The sequence below is a fragment of the Microchirus variegatus genome (genome assembly GCF_963457635.1).
Source record: "Microchirus variegatus genome assembly, chromosome: 1".
Classification (NCBI taxonomy): domain Eukaryota; kingdom Metazoa; phylum Chordata; class Actinopteri; order Pleuronectiformes; family Soleidae; genus Microchirus; species Microchirus variegatus.
In genome coordinates, this window is record NC_139802.1 from 66,917 (window position 1) to 88,273 (window position 21,357).

Below are 21,357 nucleotides of genomic sequence, written 5' to 3' on the forward strand. Positions count from 1 at the left end.
CCAATTAACATAATCCTAATCTGGATATTTGGGGTCTGTGCGTCACATTTAGATTGGTAGAAATTGAATGTGCTTCGCTTGTATAATAAATGTCTTAAAATAAAATGGTTTAGCTCTGTGGCCTCAGAATAAGACTTAATGTGTACTTTTAGCAAGTGCCTTGCTTTCAGAGGTGATTCTAGAGTCTGTAGGGGCCCTAAGCAAAAATTCCCAGGGGGCCCTTCCAACCATTATGTTATAAATAATCTGTCACCAACGGAAAAATTTATGAATTCAAAATGTTTATTTTTTCAAAATGAATGAAATAACATGGAAAAACCTTGTGATTAAAAAGTATGTGAAAATATAAATGTAAAGAACAATAAAATACTGTAAATAGCTTTTTAAAAACTATATAAACTTAGTAAAAAAATACACTACACTGTAAAGAACCCACATTATAAAACAATATAAATATATAGAACAATAAAATACTGCAAATAACTGAAAAAAACATATATAAACTGAGTAATAAAGATATGCATTACACTGTAAATCATCCTCTTCATTTTCCAACTTGCAGAACGATAACTTCACACAGGTTAAAGTGAGGTGGGGCCCCTTTAGGGAGGTTTACTACTGACATGTCATTGTTGTTTAAGGGGGACGGGGAGGCGGCTGATCACTGCACATTTCAGTAAAAACAGGCCTCAGGATCCGAGTGTCGGGGGCCCCCTATCGGCTCGGGGGCCCCAAGCAGTTGCCTGCCCTGCCTGTTCACAAGCTGCGCCTCTGCTTGCTTTATAGAGACGGCCATGTTTCTACAACAGCCCAAATATATAAACAAGCCAGACTGTGCATATTGCAATTTTTGTAAGTACAAGCTTTCAATGTGAACTAAGGCCACCGTAGTTCTCTGATGTCCTTAGAAAACAGAGGAGTGAACTGACGAGTTTGTTAAAATCTACAGTCTTAGACACTAAACTTTTTTTTTTTTTTTAAACGTTCTCTTCACAATATTTCATCACGTTTTAAATACATCATGCGCAGCAGCTGCTGAACACACCGCCATGTCAGGTCAAACTCACTTGAAGAGCCAGCTGGTCTTCATAGAGCTGATGTAGTATCTGAGTGAGCAGTAGAGCTTGAAACCTTCAGCTGTGCTCTGAATGCTCAGTGGACCGGCTGACAAAGCTGTGGAGACAGACAGAGGGAACAACTCGCAGCATAACAATAAACACTGTTATCTCTCTTTCATTATCCTCATCTTTACATGGCACATGGAGAAGAAAAGCTCTTCTCCAAAGAAAGACCTTCCACCTGTGAAGAACTTACCGCATTGTTTACTCAGCTGTTGCAGGAGCTCGTCATACTCTGCAAATAAAACGGGACAGTTAATACTTCTTATTTTACAGTGTTTTTATTTATTTATTTATTATGTATACATATATATATATATAATGATGTGGATATGTGTTTGCTGTTAAAAAAACACAATATCTCACCTTTATCCAGCAACTGCAAGCTGCTCACATCCTCTCCTCTCTTATCTGACACCACAGTTCTGTACGAGCCTGACACTTTCTTTGTGACCTGAGAAGAAAATATCTCTGTCTGTAGATTATCAAAATAATTTAAATTGTAGTGTGATAATAATGGCAATAAAAAATGACCTAATCTTATGCTCTACAGCTTTAAAATCACATTATTTCGAGATCAACCTGTAAAAATACATACATCGTTGTGAATATGCAGGCTCTTAAAATAGCAAGAGTAAGACTTTTAATCGTTTAAACATCAAGTGTCTGCTTTGTATTGTCTCCTCTTCTCTTAATGAATGCTGATTCTCATCTGACCTGAGCCTTTCACTCTCGTACACACATCTGCTGTCCTGAAAACAGATCAGAGCACAACTGTTGGTGAATACCTGTGGAACGGTCAGAGTGCTGACCCCCGACGACCGCTCGTACACAACGCCGGTCACTGCTGCACCTTCTTTAAACCACTGGAGAGACGTGTCCTTGTTTGTGTTTGTCACCTGTGTGAGAAGAAACAAATGATTAAAATAACCACCATAGAATATATAGCACGAACATGAACAGACAGAGATCATAGACTAGAAGATTTAATACTAAATAAATGCTTTGCTTAGTAAGAGTAGAAGTTTGACATTTCTTAGACTCATATGTTGTTGTTGAGTTGGTTAATTATTCCTGTTCCATTCCATAAATACAAATGTACAATACCTTGCACTTAATTATGAGTTCACAGTCTTCATTTATACTCCACGACAAGAATTCCTGGAAATACGGCCCTTAGAAAACAGAGCAATGACACGGTTATGTACATATGCTGTATATGTGACTTTATATATATATATATATATATATAGTTATGGCAAGTTAAATGTACAGTAGGCAGGAATTTTCTTGGAATTGATGGATCAAGAATTCCATAATAACCTCACAGCATGATGTAAATCAACACTTCTGCAACTTCTCTGGACTCCAATTACAGCCTCACTACTAATGAGAGGCTTCGACCAATTACAGGGTAATTCATATACAGTGTGTGTGTGTGTGTGTGTGTGTGTGTGTGTGTGTGTGCGTTCCTATTAGTTGTTCCAAAACACCCATTCTGCACGTAGGTCTTCTAGATTACTACTCTAGAACCAGCTGCAACGGCCTACACTGCAAAGTAAACCCCCAAAAAGGACACAAGTCTAAAGAGACAGACAAAAATAAAACAAGTACTTTGTAGTTTGCATCTCATCTGCTGAGAGGAGACAGAAACATGAATATCTTGATAACCTGTGGATGAAATTCAACAGTCAACTATTTTGCCAGAGATCCTGCAGAGATCCTGCAGCTTTAAAGCTGTGCGATCCATCATAGTAGTGACTGAACGAAGCAACATTCTTAAAATGTCCAATTGATACGAGTCTGGAGACACAAAAGGAAACTGTATAACACTTTAACCACATCTGAGGGCTGAGGATGTAGGCTTTGGTCAAAAGAAGAAATGATGAGATTTTGTAATAATTGTAGTAATTAATCACACAAAAAAAGATTGTGATAGGGAAGCACTATAAAAAAAACAGAGTATCTGAGTGATTTACTATACATTTATGATGTCTGATGATTTCTCACCACATTTCCTCTGATGGTCACGTCGTTTTGCGTCAGCCAACGCTAGCGTCTCGTGGAACTCTAGCAGAGATACACAGCAAAGCAAACAACAACAATTAACTCGACAGACAGAACAGCAACACAAACGAAGCCAACGTCTATGTGCAACTACGTTACAGCTGGACTAAGCCTATTAATAACCATTCATTTTCTTTTTCTTTTACCACTTTATCCTTTTGAGGGTCATACGAGGAGCTGGAGCTTCATTCATTTAAAAAAAAAATATATATATATATATATATATATATATATATATATATATATATATATAAATATTTTGAAGTCATACATTTTTCGTTGGTGTCAGATTATTTATAACATATTGGATGAACACTGGTTGGAAGGAAGGGCCCCCTGGGAATTTTTGCTTAGGGCCCCTACAGACTCTAGAATCGCCTCTGGTTTCAATAAAGGTAACGTTAATAGATTTTTAAGATCTTTCAAAATTGTATTTAAGACCTTTTTATGAAATTTTAGGAGAATTTTAGACATTTTAAGGCCTTAAATTTAAATTATTGGATTTAAGACTTTTTAAGACCCAAACAGACATTAATTTTGGTTTAGTGGACAAACCAGATCTGAACCATTGACCTTCTTGCATTGAGGCAACAGGGCTCGCCACCCTAAAACTAACAGCTCTATAATTCTTATCTATTCTTTACTCATAAATCCCTTTTATAGGCTGTTTATAAAACGCTCAACACAAAGCAGCCAATTATGTTGTTGTTCTTCCAAATATAACATCGACTCAAATCAGGAATTGCAAGTACAACAGTAAAAGTAATTCCAGTAAAAAATAAACTTGGAGGAGCTCTTAGATTAAAGCACGCTTCAAAATGAGATTTAAAACATGACACTGTGACCTGGATTTTATGTCCCGCCAAAGCCAAATGCTACTGTGGTGCAAATCAAACCCTGTAATTGGCTGTAGATGATGGTGCGATGATGGTGTTATTAAGTAGAGTAAATGTGCGGCAGCCAGAAATGATTGCACCACCAAAGGCCTACGACCTGAAAACCTATTTACTCCAAAAGTCTATTTCTTTGGCTGAGGACAACTATTAGCACAATTTATAGTAGAATGGTGGAACACTGTGTCTGGTTATAGGCATGCAAATGATGAGTGTGTGTGGGTGTTCTTTGTTTGTATTTGGTATCTTTGTAAGGACCAAATCAATTATAAAAGTGAACGTGTCACATGGAAGAAGATGTTATAGTTGTCATAATGTTGTTATTAAATATAAGAAAAATCCAATATGAATAGATAAAGTCTTGTGATTTTACTACTACGATGTGTTTAGGGTTATTATTATTATTATTGTTATTTTAGTAGTAGGTAGTAATACAATTTGAATAATATGTGTTTGTATGTAATAAATCTAAAGCAACTGGCCATAAAATCCTCCTAATATGTCACAGAGACTCAGGAATAATGTTCATATAACAAACTGAACTCACCAACAACAACAGTACAGACAAAATATTTGCATTAAAAAAAATATTTTGCAGACTGCAAATCATGTTTATGTTTTGAAATTATGTTTTGGCATGTGGCGCCACCTACCGCCATCTACCAATCATTGCAGTCAGTAGAGTCTCAGCTGCCGAGCAACCACGGGTTGCCAGTTACGTAAGAAAACGAAACCTAAAAGACCTCTGTATTTTGAATTTGAGTGTAGTAACCGTTTTTGGCCACATTCTTACATATGGCGCCTTTAATGTTCATATGAAAAGGCAACACAATCAAATTAATACAAAAATAACCATGATATGTGTTCTGTTAATTTTGTTTTTTTGCAACTCTTTAAGGATTAGTAGATCCTGGATAGATGATGGATGGAATACCACTATATTTGTGGGGAAACACTAAATAACAGCTTTGGCCCAGATTATCTAATTTGTGTAAATCACATGTGAAGCTGCACAAACCTTCAAATGACCCAAAAGGTGTGAAGTCACATCTACACTGATATTTGTTATTAATTTTAATATTATTTGTCATTCATTACCATACAAAATAAAAGGCCACTCAGTGGGCGGTCGTGCGAATGACTTACTTTGATCCACAAAGACCAAAGTGAACTGGTTCTTGGCGCGACCGTCTCTCAGCTGTGCCGTATATGAGCCCTCGTCCTCCTGACTGAGCTGATCAAACACTATCTCCACCAAACCTTTGGCCTTGTCCAAATTGATTTTACGGTGCTGCAGGAAGACAAACAAGCACACATATAGTACACATCAGCTCAATGCAGACAGAAGGGCAACACACTGTGTTTGCTACGGTGTACGGATGGTTGCTCATAACACAGAGACTATAATGAAGGAACACTTAAAGGTACTTTATGGAAGAAATTTATTGTTTTAAGTCAAAATCTGAAAATATGTTCTGAATATTCTGAAAACTCAGTTCATGTTTTTGTTTGTTGTCATGGCCTTTTGTGTCACCCATCCAATAATGCAGCACGTCAGATCACAGGTCGGCCAAAAGAGTTCATTTAAGCTGCAGCTGTGGATCTGCAATGCCAAACATTAGTGAACCTAAAAGGCCTCAGCTAAAGGACACACGTGCCAGACTGGATCATTTTCTGCTGGAGAGGTAAGTTATTGACAATCGACCAAGGTCTCTTTCTCCCTCTCATTCACCACATGTGTATGTTGTTGGTGGATAAGTTACAGTCTCCTCCCATCAGGTGATAGTTGTCTGCTGCTGCTTGGACCAGACACACTTTCACTTTCAAACGCCACCTGATGCTGACACATGAAAATGAACTCAATGGGTTTGGGATTGTACATGCTTTACATCAGGGATAATCAACTAAAATTCTAATAGGTCCACTTTGAGAAAATTTCCTCAAGCAAAGGTCTGGAACATCATGTCTAACTTGCGTTATTGCCACCGTCTCTGAACATATGAGACAGACTGGGTTTGTGCTTCCAGGGGGAAAATTGAACATGAATGAGTCTGTCCATTCTGGATTGAAAGCTCTATTTTCGCTGTCCACTTTTCTCTTCTTAAAGAGCGCCATGCTAATTATTTTTCTCTGGCACACTGTTCTCTACCTGTATCGCTCACTCATCTCCGTCTTCTCTCTCTGTAAACACACTTTTCTCTGTCTTCACTCGCTGTAAACACACTTTTCTCTGTCTTCTCTCGCTGTAAACTCTCTTTTTTCTGTGTCTTCTCTCGCTGTAAACACACTTTTCTCTGTCTTCTCTCGCTGTAAACTCTCTTTTTTCTCTGTCTTCTCTCTCTGTAAACACACTTTTCTCTGTCTTCTCTCTCTGTAAACACACTTTTCTCTGTCTTCTCTCGCTGTAAACACACTTTTCTCTCTGTCTTCACTCACTGTAAACGCACTTTTCTCTGTCTTCTCTCTCTGTAAACGCACTTTTCTCTGTCTTCTCTCTCTGTAAACGCACTTTTCTCTGTCTTCACTCACTGTAAACGCACTTTTCTCTGTCTTCTCTCACTGTAAACATACTTTTCTCTCTGTCTTCACTCGCTGTAAACACACTTTTCTCTGTCTTCTCTTGCTGTAAACTCTCTTTTGTCTTTGTGTCTTCTCTCACTGTAAACGCAATTTTCTCTGTCTTCTCTCTCCCCGTCTGTCACTCGCTATTTAGCGGGATGCACACATTTGATTGGCTTTTAGTGGCGTCACGTGGGATGGCTCAGTCGAATGCAATTGGTCAGTGGATTTCCGGATTCGCTCAACCAGTACCGTAAAGTCTAGAGAAGCTGCGCCGGTCAAAATAGAAGCACCTCGTCAACATTTAAAACACTTAAATAATTTATCCACTGTAGGTCCAGGTCCGTACAGGCGTCTGGGTCCGGACTCGGACCGTGGTCCGTCTGTTAGTGACCTCTGCTTTACATGCTAATGGATGCTCTATTAAAAGCATTACATATAGCCCTTTGCTGCAGAAGAACTACAGTTGAAAATGCAGACATTCACAGAAATAAACACAAACAAACAAAACAAACCAGGAACAGCCCTTGGGCTCATTTTCTAGCTTTTGTGTTCATCAGGATGAGTGCATGCTTTGCATGTTGATCGACCTCAGTGGTGGATGTGATTTGTGATGAATGGTGAGCCTGAGGGTCTTAATCAGCTAAATGGTTTTTGAATTTGCAAAACCTCAGCTGTGATCATTTGGAAATAACGCGCAATCAGTACTGTTCAGATGGAGCTCGGATAGTAGAAAAATAATGGAGCAAATCGACATGAAATGCAAGCGATGAATGGCATCTGCTCAGCTGAGTTCAGAGGAATCAGCCGCCTGACACAGACAGACAAACACAGACAAACACAGACAAACACAGACAAACCAAAGTAGAGCAGACAGAGTTAGGAAACCTGGATAACGGCACTGTGATGTGTTTGATGTTCTCTCTGTGGACACATCGGGGCATGGTTCAATACCCGAGATGGCAGCGTAGATTATCTTTAACATGGTGTCATAACATATAACAGTGCTGAGGAGGTTTGTCCACACTCTGTTTGTGTTCCTCGTGATTATACTGGTTATTTTAGGTCATCTCATTGTGAAACAGCACACTAAAATGGGATGTGAAGATGTAATGTCTCCATTTTTCAGATTCCTTTCTGCACTAATGGCACGGATGTTTATGGAAATGCTTTTGTTCTGTTTTTTTGCAAACAGCTACAGCTCCCACAGTTGTTGTTGTTTTTTTAGCTCATAAAAATAAATTAACTTGATCAATTCTGAACATAATACACATTACTGACGCCATACATACACTAAACTGAGTCATGAACAATGAATTCATCTGAAAATAATATTCATAGATTCTTCCACTTCCACATTGTTTTCCACTTTTAAAGAGCAAATTAATCCAGTACAAGAGATCTGTGTTAAAACAATGTTTTTATAATGAGTAGCAGTACATCCGCTGTTCCAGAGGGGGGAGCTGTGCTTCTGAGAGTTGGTGTGCTGAATATGTCACTTCCGGGTATTGGCCAATCACAAGACAGTTGGGAAGGCTCTACGCTGGCTGGCCAATCACAACACACTCTGTCTTCTGGGTGTGAGATTTATGTCTGAAACACCGCGGCTGAGGACAGCGTCAGTAAGGAGAGATTTACAGCAACTAGGAGGTTTTTGACCATAAAAACAAGTTAATGTATGTAAGTAGACCTCTATAACTAACATATATGTGCAACAGGACCACTCTATGTATATATATATATAACATTTGGTTTTCTTTTATCCAAAATACTGAACAGTGTGATTTTGTTTTAGGAAGAGTGTGAGTGTGAGTGTCTAACTGTCAGGGCCGTTTCTAGCTGTTTGGGGGCCCTATGCCAATACTATTTGGGGGCCCCTATTTTTTTCAAACTCGAGGTAGAGATTCCTAACTTTTTCTGATTACCCCACAAACACTTACATGCTTTGCAAATATATGCATTATTAATGCATCCAATACATGCAAATAAAGACAGGTATTTTTAAGTCTTAAAAATATAATAAAATATGATTCTGAACTTGCAGTTTGGTGGCTGTGGGGCCCTATGCAGCTGCATAGTCCGCATATAGCAAGAAACGGCTCTGCTAACTGTAACAGGGTTAGTGACATGTGACAGCTGCACCACAGGCTCTCACCGGAGTGCTGGAGATCTCTCGGTCATTGAAGATGAGCCGGAGCTCAGCATCCTCGCTCAGACTCTCCGTTTGAAGCCAAAGACGAACGTCACCTTTCTCAGAAACGTCCACCTGCCAGCCAGTCTTCAGAGCTATGACTAGCAAAACAAACACACGTCAGTCTGTCAGGAATACAGTCTTACAGGCTTTTATCTATCGACAAATGTCTTCAATGTGTCATGTTTATCTGTGTGTGACGTGTGAACTCTTTATCTCATAATGAAGCTTCTCTGCGGTACATACGTGGATTCCTAACTTGCCAGCTGAGTTCTTTGAGTCGCTCAAGGTCTGGAAACAAAATAAAACAGTAGCTGAAGGTTAATTATATTTTTCCTCACAATTTGTTGTGCACCACATATGGTCACAGCAGCACAGAGTCGAGCACCGGCTGACATAGCTCTTTTTCAAAGCTGTTAGGCTGGAAAATTGATCGAAAACACACTTAGTAGAAGAAGTGACCTTGTGGAAGTGGTTGCGAGGGACATAATTATTTGCTCGACAGAAAAGCTTGATGGCGTTTTAAAAATGCTGCCATCGTTTTGACAACACACCAGGCGATTCCTGTTATATTTAAAGTCAAATCTGAACTGGACGAGACAGTTTCCTGACAAATTTGAAACAACAAAAGGCTTGGTTTACCTTCGGCTGTGAAGTCGTAGCTGGACGACAGGTTAGAGTTGTCGCTCATTTCTACTGTGTAGAGACCCAGATCCTCCTCTGAGGCATCGCTGAAGGTGAGGGCTGACCTGATGGATGAATACAAATAAAACAAAAAAGAACAGACAAATACATCAACACAACATCTTCAGCCTTGTGTTTATCCATCCACCCTGAAGCAAAGGCTGCACAGTGCAGCCATCAAAGCTCACAGTGCTGCCTGTGTCTATAGCTCTGACCTGAAGCCTTCTAACACGTTATGAATGATGAAAAAAAAAAAAGCATATATGTGAGAGTTGGCAGGCATGTCTTCTTCACATTCAGAACAATTAAAAATGATAATTAATAGTAATTAAAAAAGCTGTTATTCAGTGAGAAATACTCCCACAATATCAATTTACAAAGTGGATTTAATTAGCTCAAAACACAGCTAAAATGAACACAGCCTGTTTTTTTTTGTAACTTTTTTTGCAGTTTTTACATGTAGACCCTCCGCCAGGCTGGGTTTCCATAGCTGCATGTGTAAATCCTGTGTGTAAAAGTGTGAAAATCACAAAGGCCCTGAGGGAGTTATACGTAGACTCCACACCAGAGGTGGAAACAGTACTAAAATATTGTACTCAAGTAAAAGTGCCAATACTTTGTTGAAATATTACTCAAGTAGAAGTAAAAAGTAGTTCATTTGAAATGTACTTTAAGTAAAAGTTACTTAGTTACTCTGCGTGGGGTGTGAGGGTAGTAGAAATATGACAAGGGTCAGAAATCCAAAACTATTTTGAAGCTCACGCCCAGTGTGACACAGGATATTACGTCACTTTTGGCCACGCCCTCTATGTTCACGCGTCAGTGCTGGTGCTAATCACATGATCATTGGTCTGGTTCTGGTGTATATTTTCCGCCTGTAGGTCTTCATTGTGCTGAATTTTTATTTTTACTCAGTAACGGATAGGATTTATAAAGTAACTAAGTACAATACTAAGTCAATACGAACTCAAGTGAAATACAAAATCCTGATTTTAAATTGTACTTACAATACAAAATACACAAAAAAAGTATTCAACACAGTAACTTGAGTAAATGTATTTAGTTACTTTCCACCTCTGCTCCACACATATCTGAAACATTTTCTCACTTGAGCAAAGCCTTGTTTTTGTTTTAAATCAACACCATCACATGATTTCTTGGTGCATTTGAACAATGTACTTGTTGTCGTTGGTCTCTACTCGAGCTCTCTCTGCATCAACAGGCTCTTTGTAGTCTTTGCTCCAGAGGAACTCGCTCTCCTCGTTCATCTCGTTCGCCTCATAACCCAAGAATATGAAGCCGTCGTCATCCACACCAATCTCTATGTTTTTAGTGCCTGAGGAAGACAAATGCATCAGCATGGCAAATATTTTCTTATATTTAGTTTTTTTTGTTCATTTATTATTTTTTTTTTTTTTAGTTCAGTTAGCCATTAGTCACATGTAGAAAACTCCACTAGCTCGGTGTCTTTGACTTGCGACTCTTAGCTCTGGAACTATTGTTTTCACTTTGAAATTCATGACCCTGTTTGGGTGAGCACGTTATTCCTCTATGTTTTGGTTGTCCATGTTTGACTTAATAGCTTTTCCTTGTATTTGAGTTTATTTATTTATTTTGATTCTTTGCTCAGTCTCTGCTTGCTGTTTTTTAGTGTGTATCTGTGTCATTACCTTGTTTAAGAAGCCCTGAAGGTTCAAAACAAACAGTTCAGCCACTGCTGAGAACGCTGTGTTTTATTGTAATCTTGGGCTCAGCGAGATCTCCCTTCCGGTTACGTAAACAGCATTTCACCTGAACAGCAGATCGTCCTGCTCCGGGCACTAGTCCGGGCACATCCAGTTGCGTACATCGAACCACAGAAGAAGAATAACGTCTGTTGTGGAGGTGTTTCACGAGCGACAGTGTCTTCTGACTCTGGGTCTGACTCTGGGTCAAAGGTCGTCAAAGGGACTGAGGCGGGGAGTCGTGAAGAAGCTATTTTTAAACACTGTTAAAACAATGTTTTGATAATGAGTAGCAGTGCATCCACCGTTCCAGAGGGGGGAGCTGTGCTTCTGAGAGCTGGTGTGCTGAATATGTCACTTCAGGATATTGGCCAATCACAACACACTCTCTCTTCTGGGGGTGAGATTTCAGTCTGAAACACCGCGGCTGAGGAGAGCGTCAGTAAGGAGAGATTTCTATTGGCTCATTTACAGCCACTAGGAGGTTTTTGACCATAAAAACAAGTTAATGTATGTAAGTAGACCTCCATAACTAACATATATGTGCAACAGGACCACTCTATGTGAGCTTTAAAACAATTGAAAGTCCAGTGATATCTAGTGATGTGAACTACTACTGTGAGAAGGCAGATTTCCCTTGTTTCCACCAAGCAGTTTAGTGCAGTTTGGACTGATACACCCTGATATGACTTGCATTTCCACTGCGGTGACTGTAGCCAGATACATAAATCAAGTAGCTATTTACGTAATACGCATCAGCTCCATAAATCACGTGATTTCATACCAGTGCAACACAGTGTAGCTCACCAATAAATTCCCCAAAGAAGAAGAAGGCGACACAGTGAACATAAACATATCAATGGAGGACATCCAGCATCCTGTGTTATTTAATCTTGGATTATGGCTGTTGAAGAAGAAGAAGAAGACTAGCTTCTTTTTTCGTGCAGCCTTCTGCTGTTTTTCCTTACTGTCTACGCCTAAGAGATGATTCTCTGTCCACAAATCAACTGCAGTGTTGTTTTAGAGCGGCACATAATTGCGTACACTACCATGCTGAACCGAACGAGACTGCTTGGTGGAAACAGGGTTATTGGAACAAACAGAGTGCCCATGATCACATGTCCCTTTCCCTAGTGTTAGGAAACTATAGTGGCCTTTGCATTCAAGAGCTGACTTAAAAATGAGAAACGCATGGACAGGCTGGTTTCTCTGTGTGGGCTGCTTATAAGACAAAGACAAAGTATAAGTATAAGTATAAGTAAGGACTCATGCAAACAGTACAGGCAGTATATTCCATTTCTGCCAATAAACTCACTTAAATATTACATGCTTGACCTTTAAAGGAATACTTCAGGATTTAAGGAAATTAACTTATTTGCTTTCTTTGTGAGAGATAGTTTTTAGATAGTCCTTTTGGACACAGATAAGTTAAATGGTACCTAAACTAATCATCTCCTGGGTCCAGGTTTAACAGACTGACATGTGAGTGGTAATACCTTTTTATATCTGAAGTGTGAATACTTTGCACAATATTAAAGGTGCCATATGTAAGAGTGTGGCCAAAAACTGTTACTACATTCAAATTCAAAATATCGAGGTCTTTTAGGTTTCGTTTTCTGACGTAACTGGCAACCCGTGGTTGCTCGGCAGCTGAGACTCTACTGACTGCAATGATTAGGTAGACGGCGGTAGGTGGCGCCACATGCCAAAACATGATTTCAAAACACAAACATGATTTGCAGTCTGCAAAATATATTTTTAATGCAAATATTTTGTCTGTACTGTTGTTGTTGGTGAGTTCAGTTTGTTATATGAACATTATTCCTGAGTCTCTGTGACATATTAGGAGGATTTTATCATTTATTACATAATGCACCTTTAAATATTATATCTATAGGTCAAGCACCTCCAAGGCATGTTGGAGGTTGGAGATTCTTGAATACTTTTATTCCAGTACTCATATATGTGGGACCATGATACTGACCTGGTTTAGTCTGAGCTGTGACTGGCTCTGAGGGCAGCGAGGCACGACCGACTCCAGACGCATTAGAAGCAGATACTCGGAAACGGTAGGTCTGACCTGCCTGAAGATCCGCCACCTGGATGTCATCAGAAACACATCACACATTTACTGATGGGAAAATAGTTGATTGCCGAGTTTCATCCACTGGTTATTAACACTCTAGTGTTTTGGGATTGTCTCTCTCTCTCTCTCTCTCTCTCTCTCTGTGTCTTGAGCTCCTCTCATTAGATGAGCACAGAAGTTGTTTCATACACAACAGATGATCTGTGACAGTCTCTCCATCTGTGAACCTCTCTGCTTGTGCTGGGTATGAAACTTCAATACCTTTGTGGTATAAACCAAACTTTGGGCCTCAGGTACCTGAGGATGGTGTTTGACTGACACCTGACAGCGCTCATGTTGGGCTGTCTCGATGTGTACAGACGGGATTTAACATGTGCACGAGAGTCTGTTTTAAAGTGGAACTAGACCGGAAGTTCCTATTATCGCTGTTTTTTTTGGTGTGTATCTGCGTCATTACCTTGTTTATGAAGCCTGACGGTTCGAAACAAACAGTTCAGTCACTGCTGAGAACGCTGTGTTTTATTGTAATCTCGGGGCTCAACGAGATCACTGAAAATCCCGTTATAGTTACGTAAACAGCATTTCTCCTGAACAGCAGATCCTCCTGCTCTGGGCACTAGTCCGGGCACATCCGGTTGCGTACATTGAACCACAGAAGAAGAATAACGTCCGTTGTGGAGGTGTTTCACGAGCGACAGTGTCTTCTGACTCTGGGTCTGACTCTGGGTCAAAGGTCGTCAAAGGGACTGAGGCGGGGAGTCGTGACGAAGCTATTTTTAAACACTGTTAAAACAATGTTTTGATAATGAGTAGCAGTGCATCCACCGCTCCAGAGGGGGGAGCTGTGCTTCTGAGAGCTGACGTGATAGATTACGTCACTTCCAGATACCTGGCCAATCACAACACACTCTGTCTTCTCGGGCGAGATTTATGGCTGAAATAGCGCGACTGACAAGCGCTTCGAAAAGGACAGATTTCAATCGGCTCGTTTACATCAACTAGGAGGATTTTGACCATAAAAACAACTTAATATATGTAAGTAGACCTCCATAACTCACATATATGTGCAACAGGACCACTCTATGTGACCTTTAAGTCTTTTAAGAGGCTGGTGCTTGTTTCATTAATGAAGGTTTGTCACGAAGATCTATAAATAAATGTGAGAGCAGAATTGTGCTACATATTCAACTGCAAGAAGACCAAAAGATCAGCTGAAACGAAACCATGACGTGTATCATAATTGTTTTATATACCAAACAAACACATTGATATAACTGGTATTTAAAAAAAAAAAACATATCGCTCCATATTTGGTATCAGAATCCAGATATCGACATAGATACCCATACATAGATGCTCATGTTTTATCAGGACTCTAAATTAGGCAAAAACCCTGTGTTAGAACAGGGGTCTCAAACTGGCGGCCCCCCAATCGATTACATGCAGCCCCCACTTAATATCATGTTATAATGAAAACATGACCCACAACCTCACTGTCTATTAAACACAGTGTGTAGCTGAGGCACAGCTGCCAACGAGGTGATAGAATATAATATATGTTTGATAGCAATGTTTTTATAACAGTAATAATAAGACATTTGGTCATAATTATCCCATTATTAAATGTATCATATACAACATTCAATTACATATAGAAATACACTTGTTAGGGCCCGAGCCACAAATGGCAGTGGCCAGAACGGCTCCTGATACGACTTTAAATTACAGTTGTCCACACTATTATTAATGTAATTTAAAATAAATGTCTGTTTTTTATATTAATACATTAATTTTGCATCATATATAGTATTAATAAGTATACGTGTGATATCATGATGCAATATTGTGAACAGTATGCAATATTTAGTTCTCTAGGCCGGCCCCCTCTTGACCACAATAGATGCACATTGGCCCCCAGGTCATTTGAGTTTGAGAGCCCTGTGTTAGAGTATAACATTTTTGCAGCTTCACTCACTTTGTAACGCATGTCAGTTATTGGCTTGTCGTTTAAAGTCGTCCAGTCATCTGATTGGTCACCCTGACTGATTTCCAGGAAGTAGCCAATGACGGGGCTTTGTCCTTCATACAGCGGAGCCTCCCACATCAGCACCACTGAGTTGTCTCTCGCTTCCCTGAACTCCAGGTCATAGGGACAACCTGATAGAGAAGAGCAAGAGGGTCATTGACATACAGTGTGATAACAGGGGTTTGCAGCTGCGGCAGAACAAAGACGGTGTGTTTTTTAGTCTACATTTATAGATAAATGGATCAAATCGTTGGCATGCACACACACAACTCTATAATGCTAATTCTCTGGTGGAGGCGACAAATAAATTAAAGATTGAGCAGTTTAGTGTCATAATATTAAAGGTGCATTATGTAATAAATCTAAATCAACTGGCCATAAAATCCTCCTTATATGTCACAGAGACTCAGGAATAATGTTCATATAACAAACTGAACTCACCAACAGTACAGACAAAATATTTGCATCAAAAAAAATATTTTGCAGACTGCAAATCATGTTTATGTTTTGGCATGTGGCGCCACCTACCGCCATCTACCAATCATTGCAGTCAGTAGAGTCTCAGCTGCCGAGCAACCACCGGTTGCCAGTTACATCAGAAAACGAAACCTAAAAGACCTCTGTATTTTGAATTTGAATGTAGTAACTGTTTTTGGCCACATTCTTACATATGACACCTTTAATCATGTGTTTGCAGCTCTCCTCTGAAGAGCTGCAAACACAAGAACGGCTTTACAACAATGTTTTTTTTCTTCTGTACTGTTTATGAAAGTGTATCACTCAGCTCTACTCTGCTGAAAAGCTGAGGTCTTGTGTCACTCCTTTCACGCTTCAGTACACAGGAAGTGATTTGTTTCATGTCATGACAACATTGTGCTAGTAAAGCGAGACATGAAGCTGAAACATGTTAGAGAATGACTGAAAACACACAGAAAAGCACCATGAAACTGCTTAACAAAACGCTGATGGGAAAGATGTGCTGCAGCTGTATACACACAAACACTCCCTCTGTCAGGTGTGATAGTTCTGCTTCACAGAGTCTATTTTCAGATGAAGGACTCAACCTAACAAATAGAGAATAGCAGAATAACAACAAAAATCACAGAAAGTAACGCACTGTAGCTCAAAAAGCGCGGTGACCTCCTTAATTTGCCCCCAGTGACTTCATGTTTGCACAGAGAAGTTCATTTGCTTAATGATTTTCAGTCACTTTTAAATTAATAATGCCACACAGAGTAAAACCCGTTTGCTAAGATTAACGAGCTGTGCTTTAGAAGTGGCATGTGTGAGGGAGCCGCTCGCCATTTTCAATATTAATGTCACAGGAGGCTAATGTGAGTGCAGCCACAAACTGAACCACCACACACTAGGTGATGGCTGTGTGTGTGTGTGTGTGTGTGAGAGGTATTAGATGTGGTTTATGTCATACTTTTATTGTTTCATGTTGTTTTTTTCTTATTAAAATGTGTCCTCTACTGTCCAGCCAGTGCAGGGGAAAGGACAGAGGAGTAAGACGTCTGTTTTTTTTTTGTTCTTTGTGCTTGAAGCAATGAGTTTAATGAGCAGTAGCAAGAGTTGTGTTTTTTTGCCTCTGTTTTGCCTCTAAGGCTGCTGTCATTTGCTGGAACACCCACATGAATGTTTTTTTTGCACTCAAGTGCTCATTCACATGGCAACAGGTATTTGGCAAGTGTGTAATTTAGTGTAACAATGGACACACACACAGCACTTCACCATTATATGACACGTACTCTCAAAACCATTTTCAATCAGTTTTCACCTTCAGCACCTTGAAAACGGTAAGTTAATTCTGTTCATGAGTCCTGAGGTGAGAATCAGTGTCTCATTCTAAAACTCTTCAGCAGCAGCAATAAAGGTTCATAAATATGGCACCATTAGAGGAAAAGTCCTATATATATATATATGTGAAGCCTAATGATTTCCACAACCTACCGCCTATTATTTCTGCTATTATGCCTGTTAGTGTGTTATGTACTTGGCTGCACCTTCATGGCACAATATGCATAATACCTGGTGCTTGGTATTCTTTTCTATTTTCTAGTGAAATGACTATATGGACGTTCAATGGTGTCATTTTAAATAAAAATTACATTAGAGTAATGAGAAGCTGATAGATGGTCAATAAACCTTTGGTCATGTGAAGTCACAGCCTTTTGTGGGTTGGTAACGACAGGCAGAGGCGGTTCTAGAGTCTGTAGGGGCCCTAAGCAAAAATTCCCAGGGGGCCCTTCCTTCCAAACAGTGTTCATCACCATTATGTTATAAATAATCTGACACCAACGAAAAATGTACGAGTTCAAAATATTTTTTTTTCTTTTCGAAATTAATGAAATAATTAAAAAGTATGTGAAACTATAAATGTAAAGAACAATAAAATACTGTAAATAGCTTTTAAAAAAAACTGTATAAACTTAGTTTAAAAGACAAAAAAACATTACACTGTAAAGAACTCACATTAGAAAACAACATACATATATAACTGAAAAAAAAACATATATAAACTGAGTAATAAAGATATGCATTACACTGTAAATAATCCTCTTCATTTTCCAACTTGCAGAACGATAACTTCACACAGGTTAAAGTGAGGTGGGGCCCCTTTAGGGAGGTTTACTACTGACATGTCATTGTTGTTTAAGGGGGACGGGGAGGCGGCTGCTCACTGCACATTTCAGTAAAAACAGCCCTCAGGCTCCGAGTGTCGGGGGCCCCCTATCAGCTTAGGGCCCCAAGCAGTTGCCTGCCCTGCCTGTTCACAAACTGCGCCTCTGATGACAGGAGCTCAATGCTCAGAAATAATTAGAAAGTGTGAAAAATGATTGACTCCTAAAGTTGTGCATCATTTTGTATCATATAGTAGGTGATGTTGGGTGCAACAGCTTTCTCTTGGACTCATCCAAAGTCCTCAATTAAAACTCTGCTGCTCCAGAGACCACATTACCTCTGTCCTCCAGAACCTCCAACAGAGCGTTCTCAAACTCCTCGCCAAGCACATCACAGATTGTACGGATTCATTCACCTTCACAACTCAAACCTCATCTGTGCTTTTAATGTTTAAATAATGCTGTGTTTCATGGGCAATCATCATTTATTTAAGACGGGGGGGGGGATGCCACCGAGAGCAAGGTCTCATATTCAAGGTCGCTGTGCAAAGTGACATGTATAATGAATACATTTCATAATGAAAGCAGAAAATATATATAGAAATTATACTGAATAAACAAAGCAGCAGAACAAAAGTGATGTAGTCGTGTAGTTTTAGAATGTGTCGTTTGTTTAAAGTGTCTGTTTAAAAGCACTTTCTATATAAAATGTATGATTGTAAATAATAAATATCAGTATGCATATATTATATACAGAGTTTCAGAGCTCTTTAGTCGGTGCATACATAATTTTCTATTTCCTTTCATTGATATACAGCACTGTGCAAATGTCTACGGCCACCAATACATCTGCTGCTTTAACAATGATAAAATGACCAAATATAACTATTTCTCAATCGCTTGAGCAATAAATACAGAGGATATGTAGGAAGGATTAACATAACACCATTTTATGTGAGGGGAAAAGCATCTCCTCAAAGATAAAGTGTAGTATTAAGTATTTAGTGTGCTCTCTTTATGTTCTAATGTCACAGGAAACACCTGTGCTGATGGCTGCTGTGACAAAGATGGGAGGATTCTGTTCTCCCTGTTTTCTCTTGCAGAATGTGTGTGTGTGTGTGTGTGTGTGTGTGTGTGTGTGTGTGTGTGTGTGTGTGTGTGTGTGTGTGTGTGTGTGTAAGTTGTGTGACAGCTGACAACACACACCTGGTTCCTGTTCCTGTTCCTGTTCCTGTTCAACCTCCGTATAAAAGCCTGGTCATGACAACTTTGGCTTTTCCCAGGCTGCATTGTCGTGTCCTGTCTTCTGTAAACCATCAGTCCACTGCCACCTCTGCCTGCCTTTAAAGGGCCACTTCGCCCATAAAATATATATATATATTTTTTACTAGAGATAAATGTCCATTGATCCTCAGACAGTGGATCTGAGATACATGGCTCATTCCCACAACAACAGAGGAAGTTGAAAGAAAGAAAGAAAAGGGACAAAAAAGTTGACGTCACGTCAAAGAACATAAAGGCTTTACACTGCTCTTCACATGTGTTTCGGTGAATTATAACATGTAAAAAGATAACAACAAAAGAGCTGGGAAAAGAAAATGTAATAAAAACTGGTCAAAATTAATCCAACTCTGTATTAGAATGTGAATTAAACAAACACAGCAGCATCATAAGGATTTTAATTTTATTATTTTCTTGACCAAATGGGTGAAATTGCCCTGTAATGTTTTTGGACAATAAAGTCAAGTGTCTCTGCTTTCAGGCCCTGCAAAAACCTGCAAAAACCTGCAAAAACCTGCAAAAACCTGCAAAAACCTAACACCAGGTTTATGTAAAACATTCTTGAGTATTACACACACGTGTAAAAATGTGCAAATATGACTTTCACTCACATCGTTTCATTCAAAAAGCCAAAGATCACAGAACTTGACAGACATGAAGCTGTAATTTTGCAACAACAAGGTCAACAACAAAGCTAGTGACTAGTGGCCAAAGACTTTTGGACAGTACTGAATATTATTATTATACTAGAATGCATTTCCGGGGGAACTGCAGAGTGTGCTTGCTCGGGTGTGTAAGGAAAAAACTTCCCTGGTAACTTTTGTGAGGCTTGGTTCAAGGACTATGCAAGTCAAGTTTCTTGACTGAAAGATCGGACACAATTTGTGACCTGTGAAAGTTTAGTTTCGCTTTCTATTCAATCCAATATGGCGGAAGAACGACAAGGGTCAGTAACACTATCTCCAATATATATCTCAAAAGGTCTAGGACACACTCATTAGCATCAGTGAGTGTGTGCAGGATGTGAGTTGCACTCTGACGCACCTTTCACATACTCACATGTGCAAAGACATTTTTCCAGTCAAGCACTTGGACTCTAAAAGAAAACAACCCAAACCTGAATGAACTTATTTTTTAAGTGAACTGACATTTTCTCTTTACCTGGCTCTGGCATCGTCCACTTCTCACACAGGAAAGCTTCACTGGCCTCAGACGGCTTCCCGACGCCAGCCATGTTGGCAGCAAACACACGAAACTGGTACATGTGCCCACTTTTCAGGCCACAAACCTATGGAGGAAACAGGTGTGGGTAAAATAAACAGCATATTATAGGTCAGAGTGAAAAACCTGGTCCAAAATGAACACATTTTGCTTTCGCCCTGATTCATAAACTGGCTTATTTAAGAATTCATGTGAGCTGAAGAAAATTAGCCCCTTTTGTTTAACAGCAAACACTTTCACATCTAATGATTTCAGAGTCTAATATTTGTCATTTAATGGCTTGAAAGCACTGAAATATTCATGTGCACACACTATTACACACTGGAACGTTTGTTTAGCTTTGATATGATGACGTTTGAATGTAAATCAGGGTCTCAACATATTTCAGTCACTGTTCCAGAAAACAATAAACAATCATTCAGATGAGTTTTTCTTTATTTGTAAAAACATTTCTTCGAGTATTGTTTAATTATGTATGCGAAGCCTCCCGTATTCTGCCTACACAATAATGCAAACTTAATTGCTTTACATAAATCATGGATCAGCGGTCACATCATGCAGGAGCACAGGTGGCTTGTACACTGAGCCAAGCAGGCGTTTTATGGGATATTAGCTCTGCTGCTGCTGCTGCTGCTGCTGCTGCTGCTGCTGCTGCTGCTGCTGCTGCTGCTGCTGCTGCTGACACAGCATTTTCTCACTTTTGCTTTGGGAATAAAGGGGATTCAGCGTTATTGATCTGTGCATCGATCTTCCTATTCACAGCCACTTAGTCTTTAAGGCCCTTATCTATTCCGCGAACATTTGTGAACTTTTCCTGACGCCCTCAGCTCATTCCTGGCAACTAATTGACACGACCAGAGGGACCTTATTTGAGAGCGATGGC

General features: G+C 39.5%; 1 protein-coding gene across 2 annotated transcripts in view; it reads right to left on the reverse strand.

Moving 5' to 3' along the window:
• The window catches only part of myom3 (myomesin 3), a 67,519-nt gene that overhangs the window by 3,799 nt on the left and 42,363 nt on the right, over positions 1-21,357 (reverse strand). For both annotated transcript variants that reach the window (XM_083892874.1, XM_083892873.1), the window contains exons 19-32: positions 20,415-20,541; positions 15,298-15,479; positions 13,221-13,335; positions 10,692-10,848; positions 9,471-9,577; positions 9,075-9,119; positions 8,793-8,929; positions 5,225-5,369; positions 3,129-3,188; positions 2,226-2,293; positions 1,907-2,017; positions 1,485-1,572; positions 1,315-1,353; positions 1,068-1,173 (exon numbers count right to left, since the gene is read on the reverse strand). In XM_083892874.1, the coding sequence (XP_083749000.1) occupies positions 1,068-1,173; positions 1,315-1,353; positions 1,485-1,572; positions 1,907-2,017; positions 2,226-2,293; positions 3,129-3,188; positions 5,225-5,369; positions 8,793-8,929; positions 9,075-9,119; positions 9,471-9,577; positions 10,692-10,848; positions 13,221-13,335; positions 15,298-15,479; positions 20,415-20,541 (1,487 nt within the window). The remainder of the gene's footprint in view (positions 1-1,067; positions 1,174-1,314; positions 1,354-1,484; positions 1,573-1,906; positions 2,018-2,225; positions 2,294-3,128; positions 3,189-5,224; positions 5,370-8,792; positions 8,930-9,074; positions 9,120-9,470; positions 9,578-10,691; positions 10,849-13,220; positions 13,336-15,297; positions 15,480-20,414; positions 20,542-21,357) is intronic.